The 21,604-nt window shown below is 44.9% G+C and overlaps 1 protein-coding gene across 4 annotated transcripts in view; it reads left to right on the top strand.

The window, feature by feature from the left end:
• Window positions 1–387: 387 nt before the first annotated feature.
• RALGAPB (Ral GTPase activating protein non-catalytic subunit beta) overlaps window positions 388–21,604 on the top strand; it is a 63,724-nt gene continuing 42,507 nt past the window's right edge. For all 4 annotated transcript variants that reach the window (XM_072350112.1, XM_072350110.1, XM_072350109.1 and 1 more), the window contains exons 1-9: window positions 388–481; window positions 5,742–5,954; window positions 6,695–6,897; window positions 11,475–11,638; window positions 12,348–12,534; window positions 14,885–15,016; window positions 16,238–16,416; window positions 18,867–19,015; window positions 19,125–19,341. In XM_072350112.1, the coding sequence (XP_072206213.1) occupies window positions 5,772–5,954; window positions 6,695–6,897; window positions 11,475–11,638; window positions 12,348–12,534; window positions 14,885–15,016; window positions 16,238–16,416; window positions 18,867–19,015; window positions 19,125–19,341 (1,414 nt within the window). In that variant the 5' untranslated portion in view covers window positions 388–481; window positions 5,742–5,771. The remainder of the gene's footprint in view (window positions 482–5,741; window positions 5,955–6,694; window positions 6,898–11,474; window positions 11,639–12,347; window positions 12,535–14,884; window positions 15,017–16,237; window positions 16,417–18,866; window positions 19,016–19,124; window positions 19,342–21,604) is intronic.

Genomic DNA, 21,604 nt, shown 5'->3' with positions numbered 1-21,604 from the left:
GGCATTGATTAAAATTAAAACAACTGGAGATAACGTGAGAAAAAAATACATTCATGGAGCGGCTGACTGCGCGAGGTGTGCGCGGCCCCTTTAAGAGGAACAGGACGGCGGAGGCGACGGGCGCCGCCGCGGCCGAGCAGCGCACGCGCACGCGCACAGCTTTTCCCCGCGACTTATTCGGCGCCGCCCGCGGCGGGAGCCCAGCGCTCGGGCGGGGAGAGCCGCGGGTCGGAGCGGGCGCGCGTGCGCAGTGCGCAGTACGGCCCGGCTGCCTGCCGTGCGCTTTGTGGCGCTGCCGGAAGCGGCCGCGGGGAGCGGAGCGGAGCGGGGCGGCTCGGAGCGGCGTCTCCCTGTGTGGCCTCGTCCGGCCGCGGGCAGCATGGAGCCGGAGCCGGAGCCGGAGCCGGCGGCCTGAGGGCGGAGCGGCCGGCCCTGCCCTGCCCTGCCCGGCCCGACATGCCCGCCGGGCCTTTCGGCGCAGGTAAGGCCGGACGGACCCGCCCGCTCTCCTCCGCCCGGACCCGTGGCGGCGGCCGCTGCCCGCCTGGCTCCCGCCCTGCCGGCTCCGGGCCCGCTGCGCGCTGTGGCCGCCCCTCGGCCTCGGCGCTGCGCGGTGGGGCGTCGGGCGGCCGCCGGGAGCGGGGCGGCGGGAGCGGGACGCGGAGGGCCCCGGCCTTGGGCCCGTCCTGCGGTGCCCGGCTGCGCCCGGCCCGGGCTGGAGGCCGCGGCTCGGGAGCCGTGCGGGGCGGGGGGAAGTTCCCGTTGGGCGGCGTCTGCGGAGCGGCGGGTCACTCGGCGCTGGGTGCCGGGCCGCGCCGCCCTCCCCGGGAGTCTCGTTTCTCACCCGCCGGTAGCGCTGCGGGCCGTTCCCGTTCTCCGGGGCGGGGAGAGCCCCTCCCGGCCGTGCCGCGGTTCGAGGAGCCGCGCTGAGGAAGCGGTGCGAGTTTTACCTCGAGGCACCGCGCGGGAGCTGCGCTTCAGCAGCATCGGGAACCGCTCCGCTTTGCGGCCGCGTTCGCCGGGCAGTTTTGGGTGCAGGTGGAACTCGGGCAGCTCCTCGCGTGGTCAGCCTGAAGGATCGCGTCTGTCCCGGCTCTGACAGATGGGACGGCAGCCAGGAGCAAAGCAGGAGTAAGATCTGAGTGAGGAAGCTTGAAGGCAGAATAAAATACCCAACGCTTATAAAACTCTCTGATTCTGCTTTCTTAGGGGTTGATGAATGCTCAAATGTAACAGCCCCCAAGTTCTGTGCTGCTCCTCCATGACAGGAGCCCTGACCCCTTGCTCTGGGGGGGGCTGTGTCCAGCTTTGTCCTCAGAGCCAGGGTGAGATGGGGGCTCTATGAGCAGGGTCTGATGGGAAGAGATGAGCCCTGTGCTTAAAAGGGGGCTGCCATCAGATTTGTGTATTGACCTCCTGCAGTTGGATGATAAAGTTGGGCAAACTCATCTTCCCTGGGTGTGGGGGGCTGTGACAATCCCCTGTCACACCGCCATTACTGTGTGTGTCACCTGGGCTGGGACTGGGATTGTGAGTTCCTGCTCTTTCTCTACCTCATCTCTTTCAGCCTTGAATGGAAATCTTTCATTTAATAGTAATCCTGACATGCATCTCCATTTATTCTCTAACAGAATACTGATTATAAGCAGAGCAGGGCATCTATGTGATGTTCTTAGGGCAGGGGCACCTGCTGGGTGGGCTCTGAAGGTGGATGCTTGGTGGAGTGCAGTCTTCTTCAGTCCTGCAAGGGTCGTGCTGAGTCAGTCAGTTGGTCCTGCCAGGGCCGAAGCCAGTCTCTGTACTCTCCAGCAGAAATGTGGAGGGCAGAGAGGCAGCACAGTGGCAAGGTGGTGCAGATGGCTACCTTGCTTTCCTTGAGATGCTTTTGAAGTATATTTAATGTCCTGGAACTTCACAGTGTAGTTCCTTTATACGCTGCTGCTTTGTTGTATGCTCAGCCTTCAGAGAGGTCTTCCTTGGGTGTCTCTGCTGCTGGTCTTCATGTCTTCTATATTAATATTATTGTTTCCATTGGTTTATCAGTTCAGTCTCTGCCTTCCTTGTTCTAATGAAACCCAGGAAGCTTTCATATTTTGGGAAGCCTTGCCTTTGTGCTCCAAACCTTTTGTTTTGTAGGTGAGCACTTAATTTTGTGTCTGAAGTTGCTGAGCATGCAGGGCTCAGTGTCCCAGTTTGCTCCCAGCCCTCGCTGTGCCCACTCTGAGAGCTGCTTCCTACACAGACATCAGTCCTTACCCTCTCCCTGTGCACATCAAGAATCCCACCGCTGCTCTGAGCTTCTGTGTCTTCCTTCCAAATAACCGCAGCATGTGGGCCTGTTGTTTGGTTGGGTAATTCTTGCTTTACTGCTCCAGGAGGTAGAATACTTTGCCTGCACCAATTCCTCTGAAGGTTTTAGGGACTGGAAATAAAACTCAGTTTAATTTTATGAACTTGTTAGTGACTTTCTTATACTCACCAAAGTTTGGGTGTCTGAGAGCTGAAGATCTTTGGTCTCAAATGCTGAAACATCCTTTTTCAGTTTTATATGGTGGTAGCTATAAAAATTCCCAAGCTGAAATGGCTCAGGAGGGATGTGATGGCATGCAGGTAATTGACGTTGTGGAGGAATGCTGGGACCACGTCACTTCCATAGTAGATGGTACATTTTTAACTCTGCATCCTCTGTTCTTCCACTAGTGTTAGTGTTGGGAATTTCTTTCCAGATCCCTCTGCCTGTAGAAATGAGGGTCTTGTGTTTATTGCAGAACTTAAATGTGTTCTGTTTCCAAAGTTGTGTGTTAAATGGCTTGGTGAGCTTAATAGCTCTGTTTACTTTTCTTCCTCCCCTTTCTCCTTAGTTAGGTAGTCTGGACCTTCAGGAGCCCTCAGTGATTTGAACCTGTGTCTGTGTAGGTATTTTCCTAAATGTCACGCAGCTGCTGCTCAGGTATTGAGCCGGGGTGCTCTTCTTGAAACCGAGGTGCAAAAGTGTTGCAGAAGCAAATTAAGATGGATGTGTGCTGGTGGGATGGAATCAAAGCTTCCAGCATTCTGGGGATGTTGAAATAGTTTGGGACAAATGCAGCCTGTTCTGAGGAGGTGCATCCTGCTGCTTTCTGTAAGGTGTTTGGTGCCTTTTGCATTGAGCTTTCTAAGCAAGGTATGGCGCTGTCAGTCTGTTCCACTTGCACAGATTCAGCATAAAAGCAGATGTGGTTGTGGGGAGGCTTACTGGTGCTGTTAGCTTATCTCTGGTTTCAAGAAGTTGAATTGTAGCTGGGTTCAGCCGTAGCACTGCTGTGACAGGTAACAGCAGCTCTCGTTTCAAATGGCAGTTTGTGGGGTGTGAAGTGAAAAGCAGCTTTTAGTCCTCGCAAAATAAAATGTTCCAGTTGCTAAATGTAGCAGGTAAATAACCCAATACTGCAGGAAGTCCTACCTCAAAAGGACTCATTGGAGTTAGTTCCTTGGCCCATTATTCCTTGTATGTTAATAATATTTCCTTTATTGTTAAGACCGAGGGCAGCCTGGGACATCACAAGGATGCAGATCTGAGTGTTAGGCCTGCCGGCTGTGTGCAGCTCCAGAGGCTTTGGTTCCCCTGTGTTGTTGCTGAGCCTCTCACACGTGCTGTGGTGCATCCCAAGTATGAGACAGACACTCCATCCCAGAGCTTGGGAAGCATCACCCAGTGGAGCTGCGTGCTTTGCCTTGGCGGGGCTGGGAGCAGGTGGACACTTCCTGTATTGCTGTGTGCTGGTATGACAAGGGCCTTTTGAATCGCTTCTGAATTTGGAATCCCTTGTTCTCTGATTTTCTTCCATGTAGGAGCTTTCCAGCCTCTGTGACACCCACAATTTCCCTGTACTTTTGGGCAGCCTGTGCTGTCATGCTGAGCTGATGGTGGTGTGCTGGCCTGTGCTGACATCACTTGGCTTGAGCCAGCACTCCATTCCTCATGTGGTGGATGCTGCTGCAATGGGCTCTGCAGTGCCCATGGGAGGGCTAGCCGTGTGCATAGGGTCTGCGGAAAGGGACAGCGCAGCAGCAGGGAGACATAGCCAGAGAGCTGAACTGGGAACTGTAGTTGTTAGGAAGGATAGTGGCTGTAGTTGGGATTGTGGGTCCGGTTTGCTTCCTGCTCTCCTGGAGCTGTCATTTCTGTGTCCCAGCAGCTGGTGTCTTGTCAGCTTTCCTCCAGGCTGCAGGGTTACGTTCAGGCATTTCCCCCCGTTGCTCTCAGAGGAGGAGAAAATTCCTAAAGGTCACAGGCTGCACTTCTGCCAGCTGTGCCTGCTGCGGTTATTTGCTGTCTGACAAGCATGCGTGGCTGCTGCCTCAAAACAGGAAGTACGTAGTTTAGGAAACTGAGATGTGCTGCCTCCTCATAAAGGAGTCCTCAGGCTTTTCCCATATGGTTTTAGGTGTAGATCAGCATTCAGGTGACTAGCTAAATAGGCAGACCTGTTTAAATGGCGGCTTGTCCCTAAGTAGGTGCATTTCCAGGCCTGGCTTGTTTGTTTTGTTGCCAAGGAATGTTCAAGGGAGACACTGAAAACATTCCCTAAGTTGTTTCTAAAATGCAGCTGTTGGTGAGCAGTCCCTGGAGCACGGCTTGTGGCAATGTGAGCAGGTCATACTGTGGCTGCTGCATGCCTTCCTGCCTTTCCTCTGGCAGTGGTCCTGCCCGCCCTGTGCTGTGTTGTTCACGTGGTTGCTGGCTCAAATAACTGATAAGGGGAAGGAGGGAGGTGGTGCTGATCTGATTGCTTAGGCTGCTGTGTGCCTGTGCTGCTCAGAGCAGGTTTGCAGGGCTGCTGCCACTGCAGGGAATGCTCCTTCACCCTTCCCAGATGCATGTCCTGGCTCCTCTGTGTGGCCCAGGTCTTCATCTAACCTCCATTAGATCAGATCCCGTCTGCCTGGACAGCTGCAGACTGGATCAAGACATTCGTGCTGGCTGAGCTGCCAGGTAAGGCATGTGCACTGACTTCACCAGGATTTGAAACTTACCGTTGTGTATATGAGTGTGCCAGGTACAGGAGCAGTATGTGGGGTAGCAGAGTAGCTGTGAGGCCATACGTGGTTTAAGTGAGCACTGCATGAAGGCTCAGTCAGTCCTTCTGTCAGTTCAGGCCAGCACACTTCTCAGTATCAGTTAGTCATGTTTCTCAGCCAGCGGTTGTGGGTGTTGCATGCTGCAAATACTGAGGGTGTAGAAAGAGGCTGGATTTGATCTTCCAAGAAAAACTGAGGTTTTCTGTCAGTTTCCTGGTATGTATTTTTAACTGCTGTTGAACTGAAAAAGGGCATAAGGTGTGAACAGGAGCTGTTGCTTACCTTAATTGGGTACTTGTGGAGCAATTCCCTGTTTAGCTAAGAAAACTTTGTAAGAAAGCGCCCTGACGGCTCAGACTGCACCAGCTGAAGTCATGAGCTGCTGCTCCTGAAACTTGTAGTGTCACAAACAGGCTACCAGTTCCTAACTGAACCTGAAAGGAATGGGTGTCAGTGTGCCGGAATCCCATTAACTGAGTTTATGAATCCTAGGGTAACTTCTGATTCTTCTAGGATTTGGTATCGGCTATGTTAAAAGACATTAAGGTTAAATAACAGGGGTTTGACTCTCTTACAGGACTTCAAAGGTATGGTGCAGATGCTTACATACTGAATTTACTGTGGCAAACAGCTTCATAGATGCTTCTACTGATTATATCTCTTCTTTCTTGCCCTTCCAGGTGTTATTTGCTTTGTAGCATAGAGGCACTATGTACTCAGAGTGGAGATCCTTGCATCTTGTCATTCAAAATGATCAGGGTAATACCAGTGTACTTCACAGCTATCCTGAAAGTGTGGGAAGAGAAGTGGCAAATGCAGTGGTGCGTCCTCTTGGGCAAGCTCTGATCACGTCATCAGTTGGAAGTGAAAGTTTGCTGAAAACAGACAAAGAAGTAAGTGCATTTCTGTGGTCTCCATCACCCTGATCATAGTTTTCTTCATGCTGGAGGGGTCTCTTTTAAGAGGCTATGGAAAAGCTTTTTCTTTAATAATCCATGTTGGTTTTTTTTTTTTAATGTACTGTATTTTTAGGTTACTAGTTTATGTAATGTTTGTACTAACAGCCAGATCATAGCTGTCATAACTATGTGCTTCACAACCTAGTAGGAAGTGATGTGTGGTGTTTGGTGCTTATCTGAGCTATTATACCCAGAAGTGCAGGTTAAAGGGGTTGGGGAAATTCAGAGGCTTGAGCTGGTTAACACATTAAAGCCTTTGTAAAGCAACCTTTGTAATTGCTGAAGCAAGTGCATGACTTTGTGTTGGTATTGTATGAGTGTTTATTTGCTAGAATCTGAAAGTCTTCTACTACATCAGTCTATGATCATCCAGCTCTTTGTGTGTTCTGAGGAATTCTTTCTACAGTTTAGACTGAAGAGATTCTTTCTGAAATCGTAATGCGATATGAAAACAACAAATCCTTAACTTGAGCATGGTAGTGATGGGTTGCCTGTTGGACTTGGTGATCTCAGAGTCTATTTACAGCTTTAATGATTCTGTGATTCTAATCTGTGTGACCATCAGATTAATGTAGTTATGTGGCACAAGAAATTCTCTTTGCATTAGAACTAGTGTGCATGAATCATTCTTTACTTTCCAAAATTGACTTTTACTAACTTCTCTTTATTCTTAGGTAAAATGGACAATGGAGGTGGTTTGTTATGGACTGACCCTCCCTCTGGATGGCGATACCGTGAAATACTGTGTCGATGTATATACAGACTGGATTATGGCTCTTGTATTACCTAAGGATTCAATTCCTTTACCAGTTATTAAGGAACCAAACCTTTATGTTCAAAGCATTCTCAAACATCTCCAAAATCTTTTTGTACCAAGGTGAGTGTCAGGGTAGTAGTGTTTAGGGTGGGAGAGATCCACAGGCATTCAAAGCCATAGTCAGCAGGTAATCTGTCAGAAGGATGTGATGAACTGTGCAGGCTCTTGATTAACTAAGACTGTTATTGTAGCAAAGTTACAAGGAAGATGTCACTCCATTCGTGTCTTCTTGCTTCTGTGTTTAGACAACTAATTACTCTTAGAACCATCGTTATTATATGACTGGAGAGGGATAAAAACTAAATCATGTGACTGTCTGCTGATAACGTGTACAAATGAGATAAGTAAAAGCACATGGTGGCTGTGTTTACTTACAGCTTCTCCCATCACATCAGAAAAGTAGACATAGAGAAGCTACTCCCTGCAAGTTTGCCAGAATTTGCTGCCTGCTGAATGAGCATAATCATATTGATCATGTTTCACTGATAATTTTCAAGGAGCCCTGCAGAAGTGCTTGCTATCTATCGGCCTGATGTTACTCTGAACGCCGTTGGATAATGATGTTGATACACATGCTCCTAGTTTTTAGACAAAGAGTTGTGTTGTCTTGAGTGCTCTCAACGTTAGCTTTCATATGTAGTTTATGACAAATGGACCTGATGGTGCTGAATACAGGTTGAATAAAGGAAAAGGTGTTTTAGTAGTCTCCTGTGAAACAGTACTTAGGTACAAGCTGCCTGAAATTACTTCAGGTCTGGTACCTCCAGACCTGTACTAAACAGCCTACTCTACAGAAGCGTGAATGCTGTGTCATTGCAAGTGGCCTTCAAAGTGTTCCACTCTGCGTGGGTTACTTTGTCTGAAGGCTGTAATGATAAAGGGTTTTGGAGAGTAGTTCATACAACATTAGATGAGGTCGTTGCTGTTTTATTGTTTCAAATTCTGCAACTCAACCAAAGGTTTAATTCCTCTTAAGGCACAGTGGAAGAAGGCGTTTTAATTCCCTTTAGAGCACAGTCAGGGAATCTGTGGAGAGAAGAAATTTAAAGAAAATATGTGTCAGATTAGGTTTCTACAGAAAGCTATCTCTAACTATTGGTCATTTTTGTCACTACATTGGAGAAGTCAAAGAAGGGGAAAGAAACCCAGTTGCTCCCTTCCTGGGCTGCTGGCCTTTAGACCTAAGCTGGCTGATGCCATAACTGGGCTTTGTCATGGGACTCTTACAGAGTAAAACCAAAATTCAGTGTGTAGTAACCTGCTGTGACAAGAAAACGTGAACCTGCGTCCAAGAAGAACCAAAAACTGTTATCTTCTTTTCTTCAGTTTCAAGCCATGACCCTGAATGCGTTTATGCACAAATCTCAAATATTTTACAGTTAAGATTATTTTCAGGTGACTTCAGTGTTGTTATGAATTGTACTCTTGAAGACAATCTCTTTTTTTGGGAGGGCTTTGTTGCACTGCTGATTCTTTAATTTGAGATCTTAAGTCATTGTTTCTCAACAAGCAATTCTCAAACAGAGGAGATATTCATTCTTGGAATCCTTGTGCATCTGTATTGTTTTCTTCTGAAAGCAACAGATGCGGGTTCTGGGACCTGTGCTCTCACTTGAAGCACCAGATCATTTTAACTAAACACAGTGATTATTTTTACAATACAGTAATACTTATCAGTATAAAACAGCATTGCAGTGGCAGAAAAAGTTGAGGTGCAAGGTCCAGATTGCCTCCATTGACTGCTGAGCACCTTTATGTGCTGGGTTGACATGTTTACTGTATCAGAAACACTGGGTGCTGGGAAATGTGGAAGTTGTTGAAGAAGCCTTCCTGCAGGATGTCTGTCCTGCTAGAGCTGGTGCAGGATGGAGTTTGTACTGTCCAGAAACCAGTATTTCCTTGTCCCAGTGGAGAATGTACTCTTTCCCCATTTATTAAGCTCTTTTTGTGCAATCTTTCACCATGTTTTGCACCAGAGGCCCTGTTAGCAGGCAGTTTTGTTTCCTGTGTGCTGCTGACACTACTGCTGTTCTGCAATTCTGCTCCAACTTCATATGTTGAGATTGATGCAGGATGGCGGACCACGTGTGACGTCTGCTGAATGAAACAGTTGACACCTAGATATGGGCTGAGCAGAGGAATCATGACTGTAAACCTGTGCACACACCACAGAGTATAAGATCTCTTATTTTTCTTCACCAAGCTCCTGATGTGTATCTGAAAGGCTGTGCTTGGCTTTTTGTTTGTTTTTATTTCCTTTGTACATAGTGCCTTTCAGGAAAAAGTTCTTGAAGTGTTTCCTTCAGTTGAGCAATGCAAAAACGTGATATAACAAACATGAAATGCAGCATTATGTTGTGTGCAAACCACTTGAGAGAAAGGAAGGGCTCATTTTTCTTAAATGAGTCTCTTTATGCAGAGGAAGAAGAGACTACCTCTAGTGCCAACCTGCTGCAGATGCCTGGTGCTGAGAAGCGCCTGTAGAATGTTTATCCAGGAGCTAATGTAGCAAACTATTGCTACAATATATTGATAATATATTGAGCTATCTCCTGGATGTCTGCTAAGTAGCAGAAAGCAGAAAGCACTCATTGCAAACCTATTTTCTGTAGAGGTCTGGGATTAACATCCTTCCTTGTCAGTGCGGTGGGTGCTTGGCTGCCTTAGAATTAGTGGTTCAGGGTTGCGATGTATCAGTGATATGTTCTCACCAGATACAGAGCAGATGTGTATAAACCATTTTAGTTTGAGTACTCAGCTGAAGCAACTGTTTACGTGTACAGCCCTTGAAATAGTGTAGTGCTGACATAATAAGAATGTTAGAAGAGATGCAAGTCCAGCTCCATTTCTTCTGTCTGTCAGACACAGTAGGCAACAAGCGCATCTTTCCCTGTAGATGTGTAGACGTGGCCCTAGGTTCTTCTCTGAGGTGTCTGGAATCCCTTGAGAAACCACAGGACGTGTGACTGGCCAAGCGTAACAGAGGCCTTTCTGATAACTTCTAATGTGTGAAATTTTGGGAGCAGTTCTTGCTGAATGGGTGTAGGAACCATAAGGACAGGTCCTGAGGAAATCTTTGGAAATGAGTGTGCACAGTGTTGGAGCTGAAGTTTGCCATTCCACAGACTTTGTGGGTAAAAGGAACTAGAAAGGATGCAGGCTGCAGAGTTGCCTTTCCTACTTTTGCTCAGGAGTTTCCTATTAGTCACGAGGAGCTGCTACGTGTACATCCCTTAATATACATTCATTAAAGTCTTAGGGAATCAATTCTTCAGGCAGGCTTTGAAACGTAACAAATGACAAAATAAGAGTATTCTTTGCTTTAAAAACTTACTTTGTTGGTTGGGGGAAAAACAGTGCCATAGCAGAGGCTTGCTTGTCCCAAGTTGTGTTGTTTTACCAAGATAATCTGTTAGGATCAGCAGCACAGAACAACCCGTTGAAGTTCTGAACTGTGACTTACTGCAGTTTTGCACCAGGTGTTATCTTGTTTCTTTGTAGCCTTGTTTCCAGTATTGTCATACAGTATATTTATACTACAGAGATAAGAGTTGGTGATGTTTTTAAAAAGCATCTACCAATACGTGATCTCAGTTTGAGCTGCTATTCCCTAAAAATAGCAGATCTTTGCCTGGTGGATCTGCATGTTCTTGAGAGCTTGCTGTGTGAGTGACTTGTGGTTTAAGTTGCATTGGAAAATGCTTAGGCTCTAGTAATGCTGCTTGGTGGGCTGGTGGATGGTCATATTTATATGATTCTCTATGAGCAAGGTGACAGGGTGACTTCAGCTTACGACTTGAAATTTCAAGTTTGCAAGTTGAAAAATGTCTCACGTATATTGCACGCTTCAGTCAGCTCTTTCGTTTTTCATTCTTTTACTCCTTAAGCTTTTAGGCTTTCTTAGATTTGTTTACCAATGTCCTCAGATACTCTCCAGAACGCTTCATGTTACTGTTCTGTCCCCATTCTGCCTTGCACAAACTGATTGGAAGAGAGCCCGCTGCACATGCGACACCTTGTGCTGCGTGACTCAGCAGAGGCAGTGTGTAACTGGTTCTTAAAGTAGGGAAAAAATTCACACTGCCAACTTCCTCCCTTTCTACCCTCCTTATCCCTTCTTCTTTTAGTCTAGTTTTCCTATTTAATGACTTTCTGCCAGATTCTCTTTTTCCGAAATGCCAGAAATTCAAGGCAAGAATTGGATGTACATTTGGAAGTGAGAGGTGAACAAGGAAGAAGTTTGTTAACAATGTTTTCTTCTAAATTCAACACTGTCTTCTGATTTTAAGGTGGAACAATGAAAGATGTCTTAGTATTCATACTATTTGTCCTTGTAAATATTTTCTTGTTATAACAGATCATGCTTTCTCTGGTTAAAATGTTCACTTTGTGTTGGTGAGTTCTGTGTCATGTAAAGAAAAGCACTGAGTTGCATCTTATACTCGTTAAGGCAGAGTTAGGATGCTCAGACACAGCTGTGATGCATACACACATCTTACTTTGTGTTCTTGGCTCTAGTTCGGTCATGCTGATGTATCCTCTTATAATTGCTCAAAGTTCAGATTATTGTTTACATTGCTCTATGGTGTCTTTCATTTCCTCTTTGGAGACTCAAGTAGTGTTTCCTTCTCTTGCAGGCCAGACCCAGGATCTAGTCAGATTAGACTGTGTTTGCAAGTTTTGAAAGCAGTCCAGAAACTGGCTCGTGAATCAACAATTATGGCAAGAGAAACCTGGGAGGTTTTGTTGTTATTTCTTCTTCAGATTAATGATACTCTTCTAGCAGCTCCAACTGTGCAAGGTTTGTCGTAGACTTTCATTTGATCCAATTACCAGAAAATGCTTTGTTTCTGCTGGATGTTGAGCTGCTATGGGAATTTGGGGAAACCTGTTAAAAGCTTGTAGTAGCCACCAGAGTGCAATAGCTCACTCCTAATTCTGCTGCACTACTCTGAAATAAAGCACTGTCAGAGAAGACTGAGTGCTTTAGGACTGAGTCAGTTCTCCAAAATATGTTTTTGCCCAACTGTGGACTCAGTGCACAAAGAGTTCGTAGTGAAGGGTTTAGGTAATATTGTTCCCAGTTAGTTTCATTGAAATCCATATGTGCTGTCCAGTTTGGCCTGCCTACTGAAAAATAATGTTTATACATTATTTAAAATGAATAAGACATCAAATATTCTACGTGCAGAAGGCAGCCTAAGATCAGTAGCTGAATTCCCAGTATCTGTTAATGACGCATGCATGTGGCTGGGTTTTTTCTCTGTTACCTTTGGGCTTGTACAAGGTTCTATAGGAAGCAATGGGGTATTACCCTTAAATGAAAAATGATGAAAAATATGATGAAAAACTTGGGAATATTTACAGTTATCGCTTAAACTAAAATTTAATATGTGAGGTGCAATTGTGACAGTTGTGAGAGTCCTTTAATTCCAAATATTCCTTGAGGAGATGTCTGCAGTTAATTAGATTGAGTATTCACTAAAGGTATACATCATTTCTGCTATCAGGTGGCATTGCTGAAAATCTGGCCGAGAAGTTAATTGGCGTGCTGTTTGAGGTGTGGTTACTGGCCTGTACACGGTGCTTTCCAACACCACCCTACTGGAAAACTGCCAAAGAGATGGTGGCCAACTGGCGGCATCACCCTGCAGTAGTTGAGCAGTGGAGCAAGGTCATCTGTGCTCTTACCTCCAGGTAGGGGAAACTGTGCACAAAGAGATCGACACCTTCTGGTACAATCACAGCTTGATTACTCTGGAGTTTCTTGTTTGTGGAATGCAGAGTGATCCCAGAGTGAATGAGCAGAACAAAGTGCTTAATAAGAGGATTTACAAATGCTCTTGGCTCATATGGTTTGGGCATGTACGTGTCTTCATTCTGTAAGTGAATTGTCTAAATTGGTTTGTCCCTATTTCGGTGTAATCTCAGCATTTCTTCAACAGCATTTTATTCAGTGTGAATGTATTTCAGTCGCCGTCACTGACATTTATATTGTGTCCTGTGAGGAATGAGTCATTAGCATGAGTGTAGTATTACAATTGGTGTGTATGACAGACATCACCGAGATGACGAGGTGCCTATCACCACTGAGCAGTGCCTGTGTTTGAGGCATCTCCTGCTCTGTAAAGCCGCAGCAATGCTATGGACTGGCTGCAGGGATGTGATGGGCCAGATGCAGACTGCGGTCATCTTCCTCCACAGGAGCAGTACCAAGCCACACTGTGAGGAACTGGGGGCTGCAGGAGAGGCTGGGTTGTAGCAGAAAACCTCAGACAGTGAGAAGAGCATCAGTACTGATAACGCTGGGGTCTTTGTGGGGTGAAGTCTTTGTGGGACAAATCTCATCCTCCTGGAGAAGGGAACTTGATGAAGTGAGGATCGGGGGGATGAGTCTCCCCTGAGACAAAGTAGTGATTTGTATGAAAGTTTGAAAGTGCACTAAAATTGCTGGATTGTGAAAAGTTAAATACTGAAAACTTGCTTTTAAATTACTTGTTAAAAAAACAAGTGTAAGTAGCTGTTTCCAGATTATCAGCTAATTGTTAATTGTGGGAAATAAAGCTGCAATGCAAGTTTTGTGTATTTCCCACGCTGCTTTAGCTATTTTTGGTTGTTCGATGCAGCATTGCGTAACAAGATGTTTTATGATTCACTGATCTAAAAAGCACAGCTCCAAATCCAAACATGCATTGACATTCTGCTCCATGCACTTCAGGCCCAAATTTTATCCCTCACTGTTGACTAACAGTCTTAGTTCTGTTGATTCACAGTAATCTGCAGGTTTTCTGTAACATTTATTTTGCTAATCTGCTGCATAGTAATGTTGGTTTTTATCTAATCCATAGCAGACTGAACTCCTCAAATGCTAGCTTTAAGTTTAGTGGATTTTAAACTGAACTTCTAATACTTAAGTAAAATAAAAGCTTCAAACAGTTAAAGTACTATCCTTGTGAACTGCTGTCTGAATTGAGCTGTCAGCAGTCAACCAGGAGTAAGAATCTCAAAGCCAGATAGCAAATTATATTTGGAACTTTGTACCCTTATGCAGTGTCAATCGGTATCTATGGCTGTGATGTCACAGCAGAATAAAACAAGGGTCTTTTGTGCTGCCATACCAATAAGAGACTCCTTTTCCCCATGTAGGGTGTCATAAGTCTGTTTTAACTGCTTGTGCTGACTATATGCATTACGACTTATTTCTGTTTGTAGTCATTCTTGAATAAGTTGCAGATTTCAGTTAAGATTCTATCAGCTTCCTTGAGGAGCTGGTTTCTTGCAGCCCATAAAAGAGGACTGTGAAGCAGCGTATTCTTCTGCAGCACAAAGATGTGGGGCATGACTTAGCAAAAAGTGTAAGCCCAGGCTGATGCTAGGATTCACTGGGTGGGTCATGATGAGGTAATTTTGCAACAGAACCTTATAGGGCCTTGCCTCTGGGGCACAAAATGCAAACAGGTGCTGGGGCATCCAGAGTGGCACACTGCAAAGTGGCTCCTGCTCGATATAGGAATGTGTATTTCTGTTTTGGACTTTAGGGCTTCTTTAAGTTCATCTACTTTTCTGCCCAAACAAGTCACCATGACAGACTGTGGTTCCCCACATGCTTTGACTGTCTTTTGCTTGAATTGGCTGCAGTGAAAGGTAACTCAGCCTCTTTAACTTTACGAGTAAGCAGGACTTCTACGATACCTGGAGTGAGAAATGGTGCTACAAGAGCATTTAGCTGAGGGAAACCAAAAAGTAGTTTCTGGGGATGGTTCAGGATTTCAGAAGGCATCGCTTCTCTCTCTTCCGTGCTTTTAGAGAACACCAAGATTATGTTGGTCAGGGAAGTGAGCAAAGCTTGCAGCGCTGGGAATGAAGCAGGACTCAAATCAGACAGCAGTGGCTCAGAGAAGCTTACTAGTGAGGAACCCAAATCACTTGTCTAAGCCATTATCCTCATGGTATAGTGTTGCTGTAGGTCCCCCTGTGGCCTCCTGCTCGTTTCTTGAAGGCTTTGATGCACCCTTAAATGTTAAGATCTGTCTGACTTGCTTTCTAGATTGCTGCGTTTTACATATGGACCTTCATTTCCTCCGTTTAAAATTCCTGAAGAAGATGCTGGTCTGATTCCTCCTGAAATGGACAATGAGTGCATTGCGCAAACTTGGTTTCGCTTTTTACACATGCTGAGGTATTGCAGCTACAATCAGCCATTATTTGTGTTCTTGTATCCTTTCTGAAAATTGTCAAATGAAAAATTTCTCTGCAGGTTGCTGAGCTTGATGTGCTGAAGTAGAACGAAGTGTGAGAGATGTGTCATACAAGAGCCTTGCAGCAGTCTAGGGCAGGGCTGAGAGTGGGCCATTCTGTTCTTAGCGCACCAGCTCTGAGTCAACAAGTTCAGTTAAAAAATGTTTTTTAGTGATGTGGCATTTTGGAGGATTTTAAAAACAGGACTTCAGTAGAACTGCGCTTCTCTGAGATAGCGAACAGGAAAAGTGGAACAATAACTCTGAGATGTGCACTGCTTCCATTTGCTTTCCAGGGTGTTAAATTTAACCTACGGAAGGTTATTTTTAAAATGGGTGCATCTCTTTGTGTTTATAGAGAAAGTTACATTGTTAATTTTAACGTCAATATTACCCTTCCTCAGACCTGCAACAGAACCGAGCAGTGTGCTTTGTTTTGAGGGGAAGGCATCACACTATGGACAGCATAATTGACTTTTTCCTCTAAAAACACCCCAACATATGTTTAGGTTTAAAATTTACTTGTTTTACTAGTTAAAACTTATCCTTCATTTCTGATAGTAGCGTTGCAAGTTCTGTAGTGTCTCCCAGTCCGGACTTGCTGGTGTACTGTTTGTATTGGGGAGGAAAAAACTCAAGTTTTTACAACTTCCGCCCTTGCTTTCACTTCATTTTTTTTGCTGACCATGTGCCATTTATCACTTATCCTGTGGGAAGAATTGTAACCAAGTAAGACCTTAAAAGATGGAGTTCAGAAGTACTGAATGTTACTGCAGCTGCAGGACTGTTCTCTGTTGGGTGTGCTCTGGCTCACTGGGTCTTAATAAATTTATTAAGCCTATTTGAACATTGAAGGCTTTTTAAAATAGGGAATTATTATTTTTTTGGTTTTTAAATGTTTGAACACGATGTGCCACTACTAACCCAGGAAGGGAAAGTTGACTTCTGTAGCTCCTGTGGTGGAGTAAAAGCAACAAAGAAGTCTCCAGTAGAAAAAATGCTGGTAGAAGATGCTGACCTATTGAGGGTTTTTCTATTTGATGCTCTCATGTGTTGCTGTTAATTAACTGCCTTAAAGGATTACATCTCTAAGCATTCTGGAAATCTTGAAAACTGTCCTTAAACTGACTAAAACATGTTCTCTTTTTTTTGTGTGTGCACAGTAATCCTGTGGATTTGAGTAACCCAGCCATTATTAGTTCTACCCCCAAATTTCAGGAGCAGTTTCTGAATGTGAGTGGGATGACTCAAGAGCTGAATCAGTACCCCTGCCTTAAGCATCTGCCTCAGATATTCTTTCGTGCCATGCGTGGGATCAGCTGTTTAGTGGATGCTTTCCTAGGTAAGACATTGGACTTACCTGTGGGTAGCTGGGAACAGTAACCTGGTCATTACTTTCTTCTTTTTTTCTTTTTAATCTCAATTCTCCAGAAAGAAGATATAACCATTAGTCTTTTGTGAGTATAGCCTAAAATTGTTAGGGGAGGGACCTGAAGCCCCTTCTGAATGACTGTCTATGTACACAGTAGTTTTGTTTGAATGCAGAAAGTTGCAGTTGACCTTAGTTTTAAATGGATGCCAAAAAACGTTTTAATTAAGTGTCAAGTCCAGTATTAATGTCTCTTTCCCAAACAAGGCTTCTTTCTCCTTTTACCTAACCAGCAGTACAAGCGTTATATTTCTAGCATGTTGTGAGTGCTGACAACTTCATTTACAGGCTTTGTGGCAGCAGCTGTGTGCAGTGCCCATTTCGTGGGAAGTATGGATTTCTGATTGGCATCTTCAGATACTTATTCTTCAGCTGGCCATTGCCCCTTAGTATTCACCTACCAGTCCTAAACTACTGCTGAGAAGAAGAGCTGTGTTTCTTTGCATCTCCTGGTAACCGACTAGTTCAGGTTCCCCTGAAAGATAAGGAATAGATATAAGCACTGGCTGCTAATTTTTAAGTGATGCTGTGCAGCACTTGAAATGTACGGCAGTATTCTAAGTACCCTCCAGTCTTACTGAAGTTTTTCAGAGTTAACGTGCTATTGTAAGCTCAGAAGAGCCATCTGTCTCCTACCTCTTTTTTTCTGCCATGTGCCAGAGGTGTGAGCTGGTACTGGAGCGTGGGTTGGTTTTGATTGCTGTTTTTCGCTTTGGTAGGGATTGCATTGTTTAAAAAGCTACCAAATAACAAAAGAGCCAGTGGTCAGTTCTCACGTCCACAAAGCATGGCTGTTCTGGGAAGTTATTGAAAGTGCTTCTGTGATAGTGACTTTTAAAAGCGTGTGCTGTGCTTCTTCCAGATTCCTTGCCACCAGCTCTAAGGAGTTTTAATGATTGCTATTTACTTGTGCTACATCTGAGATAGTAAATGTTCAGTAGTGAAATACTACTGGAATTTCTGAAAGGATGTACAGGCAAAATATGGCCTCACTTTATGAAAACAACATCTTTGTATTATTCTGCTAACCTGTGATGGATTTAAGCACTGAAAGAATAATAAAATAAATAAAAATGGCAAACTGAACATTAATATGGAGAGAATCCTTTCCTGCCTACGCAAGCTGAATTAAACAAACAAACAAAAAAACCAAAACAACAGAACCCCACAAACAAATGTAGCTCTTGTGCCCAGCAGAGCTACTGGTGGCATCAAATACAGCACACACACACAGTGTCACACACACACACACACACACACACAGTGTCCTGGGTGGATGTATAGACTAAGCTGAGGATAATGGGAAATCTTGTTACCTTCTACACCAAGCATTGAAGCAAGTAGTTTTTATCTTGCCCTCTCTGGTACGTGCTCAGGTGATGTGTGCATTTGGCAAAATATTGCACCTTATTTTCCACCCCCTCCAAAAACAAATTGTACCAAAGGGGTAAGTTTCATAGTACGTGCATTACCTCTGCTTGGGGCACAGTGGTGGCGATTCAGCAGAAGTTCACTGTTCTGTGCTCTGCTTTTGAAGCATTCAGTGCAGTCAAAAAACCGTGTCCAATCTTCAGACATGCTGCAGTTTTGCATTTAATTTTTCAAACAGGACATGTGGGAGGTGGTACTCATTGAAATGGGAAGAAGTGATGTTTGTCATTGCAGATTTGGCAGGGGGGGATTTCTAAGCTAGTTACTTCTGAATCTGTGACTAGAAAGAGGGGCTTCTTACACGCTTCACATGCTTCCCCCAGGCTGGGCTTTGTGAAATGGCTGATCTAACTTCTTGCTGCCAGAAAATTATAGCTTGCTCAGCTTTCTTACCCATCCCTTGCACTGACTGTAGTGTTTGTTCAGCAAGCTGAACCAGCTCACTAAAACAGCAACATGCTGCACTGTATATTGGTTTTGTCTTAATTTAGTGAGCTGAGCTGACTGAGGGTCAGACATCCTAGAGCTACCTCAGAATGGGCTGTGGGATGTAGGTTGGAAAAGAAGGGCAGAGGTGAGATGCATCTGGTTTTTGGCAGGAGTGAGCTGTTAAATTGGCTTTGGCAAGTGACCCTTGCTCCTTTCCCTCTGCCTGCTCCTAGGCTTAGTACTCCTGTGTTCATTTTCCCAGGTTCTGAAGTTGTGGTTTTCTGTTAAGCATTTGTTTATGTAATGCAACCAGAGTTTTCTTCCGTTTGTGCATTTATTTTTGCCAGAAAAAGGGGAAAATGTTTTTCATGTTATGGCTGTTCATGGGAGAGGGGAGGAAAGGAAAGCTAGTCTATTTACAGAAGGTCCAAAGGCTCAGTAACCATGCTGCTGGCTGTGTATGTTCATAGAAGATGTGTTGAGAGCTTGCTTGATTTTTGCAGGCATTTCACGACCCCGGTCAGACAGTGCACCACCCACGCCAGTAAATAGGCTGAGCATGCCCCAGAACACTGCTATCAATACGACTCCACCCCATAACCGAAGGCATCGGGCTGTGACTGTGAATAAAGCAACAATGAAAACCAGCACTGTAAGATTTCATATTCTGTGTTTAAGTACTTATCGTGTTGGATAGCTTCCTTGGTTAGAGGAAGTAATTTTCATTTTATAGGAGCTGGTTTGTTCTTCCATTCAAACAGGTAACCACTGCACATGCTTCCAAAGTGCAGCACCAACCATCCTCCACTTCTCCGCTCTCTAGCCCAAACCAGACAAGTTCTGAACCACGGCCACTGCCAGCTCCTCGCAGGCCAAAGGTCAACAGCATCTTGAACCTCTTTGGATCATGGTTATTTGATGCGGCATTTGTTCACTGTAAACTTCATAATGGAATAAACAGAGACAGCAGCATGACTGGTAAATATTACTGAAAATATGTGTTCATTTTTTTCCTTGTTTTATTGACATTTCCTACCTGCAAGATTAACTTAAATGTGTAACCGGTAAATAAAAATAAAATCCTAGGTGGTTGTAGTGGTTAACCCCTCCCAGCTGAACCAGCACCAGTAGGTGTCTGGGGGCTGTTAAATTAAAACAAATAAATCAATTACTGTTCACAATTAAGCACTCACTTGCTCTAGCAAGTAGGGAGGTTACAATTTTGCGAGTGGGAAAGATTATTTACAGAACAACATAAAGAGGCAAGAGTCCATTTCCTGGTTTGAATATATCTTTGAGTAATGGCAAGTTTTATAGTGACTCTTATGTGCAAAAATGTCAAACCTCACTGCAGATACCACAAAAATTGGTGCTTCGTGTTTTAGGAGAACGCTGTGTAGCAGGTGATCCTTAAAATAGCAAGTGGGTTTTTTCAGTGATGGTTGTTACATGTTCCCATGTATGACTTGATACCTTACTCGTCTGCAGTCCTCAAGTGCTAGGTTTATCTCGTCTTCTACACTTTGTTCAGCTCTAGAAGTCAGATGTGTTGAGATCTGATAGAAGAATTAGGGCTTTGCTCTGAGAGGCTTTCAAGCAGATTCTTTCCTTGAGTGATAAATATTCAGGAGAAAAACAAAAGCTTTCTCAATCCTTGTATTTTTCCTGTTCTTTGTGTAGTACTTCAGATGTCTTCTAAACCTTCACGAGAGATCTGTTCATCAGAAGCTTGCTGGCCAAAGTAAGAAAAATAGGTAGAGGTTTGCTGTAGCAAGTTGGATTTATAATAATACTCAATATTAGTGGTTAAACCCATGAACTACCTTGTTTGTTGTGTCACAAATCACATTCTTTCTTTGTGTGGAAATGATGGATTTGGGATCTCTCAAAACTTTTAAAGTAAGCACTGAAGAAGCATCCATGCTGCTGAAACTCTGTAGAGAGGCAACATTCCTTTGGAGATCTCAAGGTCAGCTGCTCAGAAAACATGGCAAGACTCCCAAGGAGCTAACCTTGTGGAGTTTCTGTTGACTTGAAGTATCAGCAGCTTGAAAACCAGATCAAAGTCAGAATTTGAAGGCTTATTTTCTAGGAGTCTAATCTATGAAACCTGATGCCTCCAGGGGAAATCTTTTACTTCTTGAACTTTGTAAGGCAAAAGGTGCTGTGCTGGACTGATTAGATGGGCCAAAAGGGCTCTATGCTGTGGTCCCTCTCCCCCACACAAGTGGGGCCCATTGTATCTTAGTGTTGTTCCCATTTGCTTGCTTCTGCTTATTCTACTCGATATAGAATCATAGAATCTTTAAGACTGGAAAAAACCACTAAGGGTCATCAAGTCCAACCATCATGCCTGCTAAACCAATGGCTCACTACTCTTTTTGAGTAGAAATATTTACTTATATCCAACCTCAAGCTCCCCTGGCCCAACTTGAGGCCATTAGTGTCCTAGGAGCAGAGGCCTACCCCCACCTCACTACAGCCTCCTTTCAGGTAGTTTAGAGAATGATGAGGCTTCCTCTGAGCCTCCTCTTCTCGAGACTGAACCATCTCAGTTCCCTCAGCTGCTCCTTGTTGTCTTGTGTTTCACAGCTTCATTGCCCTCTGGACACTCTCCATGGTCTCAGTGATTTTCTTGTAGTCAGGGTCCCAGCACTGAACGCAGCACTCGAGATGCAGCCTCACCAGTGCTGACTGCAGACAGTCACCTCCTGCTGGCTGTGCTATTTCTGACACAAGCCATGATGCCATTGGTCTTCTTGGCCACCTGGGCACACTGCTAGCTCACATTCAGCGGGCTGTCAGCTAATAATTTCAGATCCTTCTTTCTCTATGCAGCTTGTTATTGTCAAAGGGCATGACTCTGCAATTGGTCCTACTGAAGCTCATACAGTTGGCCTCAGTCCATCAATCCAGGCTGTCCAGATTCCTCTGTAGGGCCTTCCAACCCCCAGGCAGATTGCCAGTTCCTCTCAACTTGGTGTCATTTGCAAACATACTGAGGGTGCACTCAATGCCCACATCACAATCATCAGTAATGCTGTTAAAGAGGGGGAGTTGGAGCTTCATGATCCTTGAGGTCCCTTCCAACCTGGGCCATTCTGTGATTCTGTGATCCTGTAAACAGGACCCCTGAGGAACACCTCTCGAGACTGGCTGCCGGCTGGATGTAATTCTGTTCACCACCACACTCTGGGCCCAACCCTCCAGCCAGTTCTTCACCCAGTGAAAAGTGCACCTG

Source organism: Excalfactoria chinensis, chromosome 15, assembly GCF_039878825.1.
Source record: "Excalfactoria chinensis isolate bCotChi1 chromosome 15, bCotChi1.hap2, whole genome shotgun sequence".
Taxonomy (NCBI): domain Eukaryota; kingdom Metazoa; phylum Chordata; class Aves; order Galliformes; family Phasianidae; genus Excalfactoria; species Excalfactoria chinensis.
Note: the sequence above shows the minus strand (reverse complement) of the source record. Positions and strands in the feature narration are given on the sequence as shown.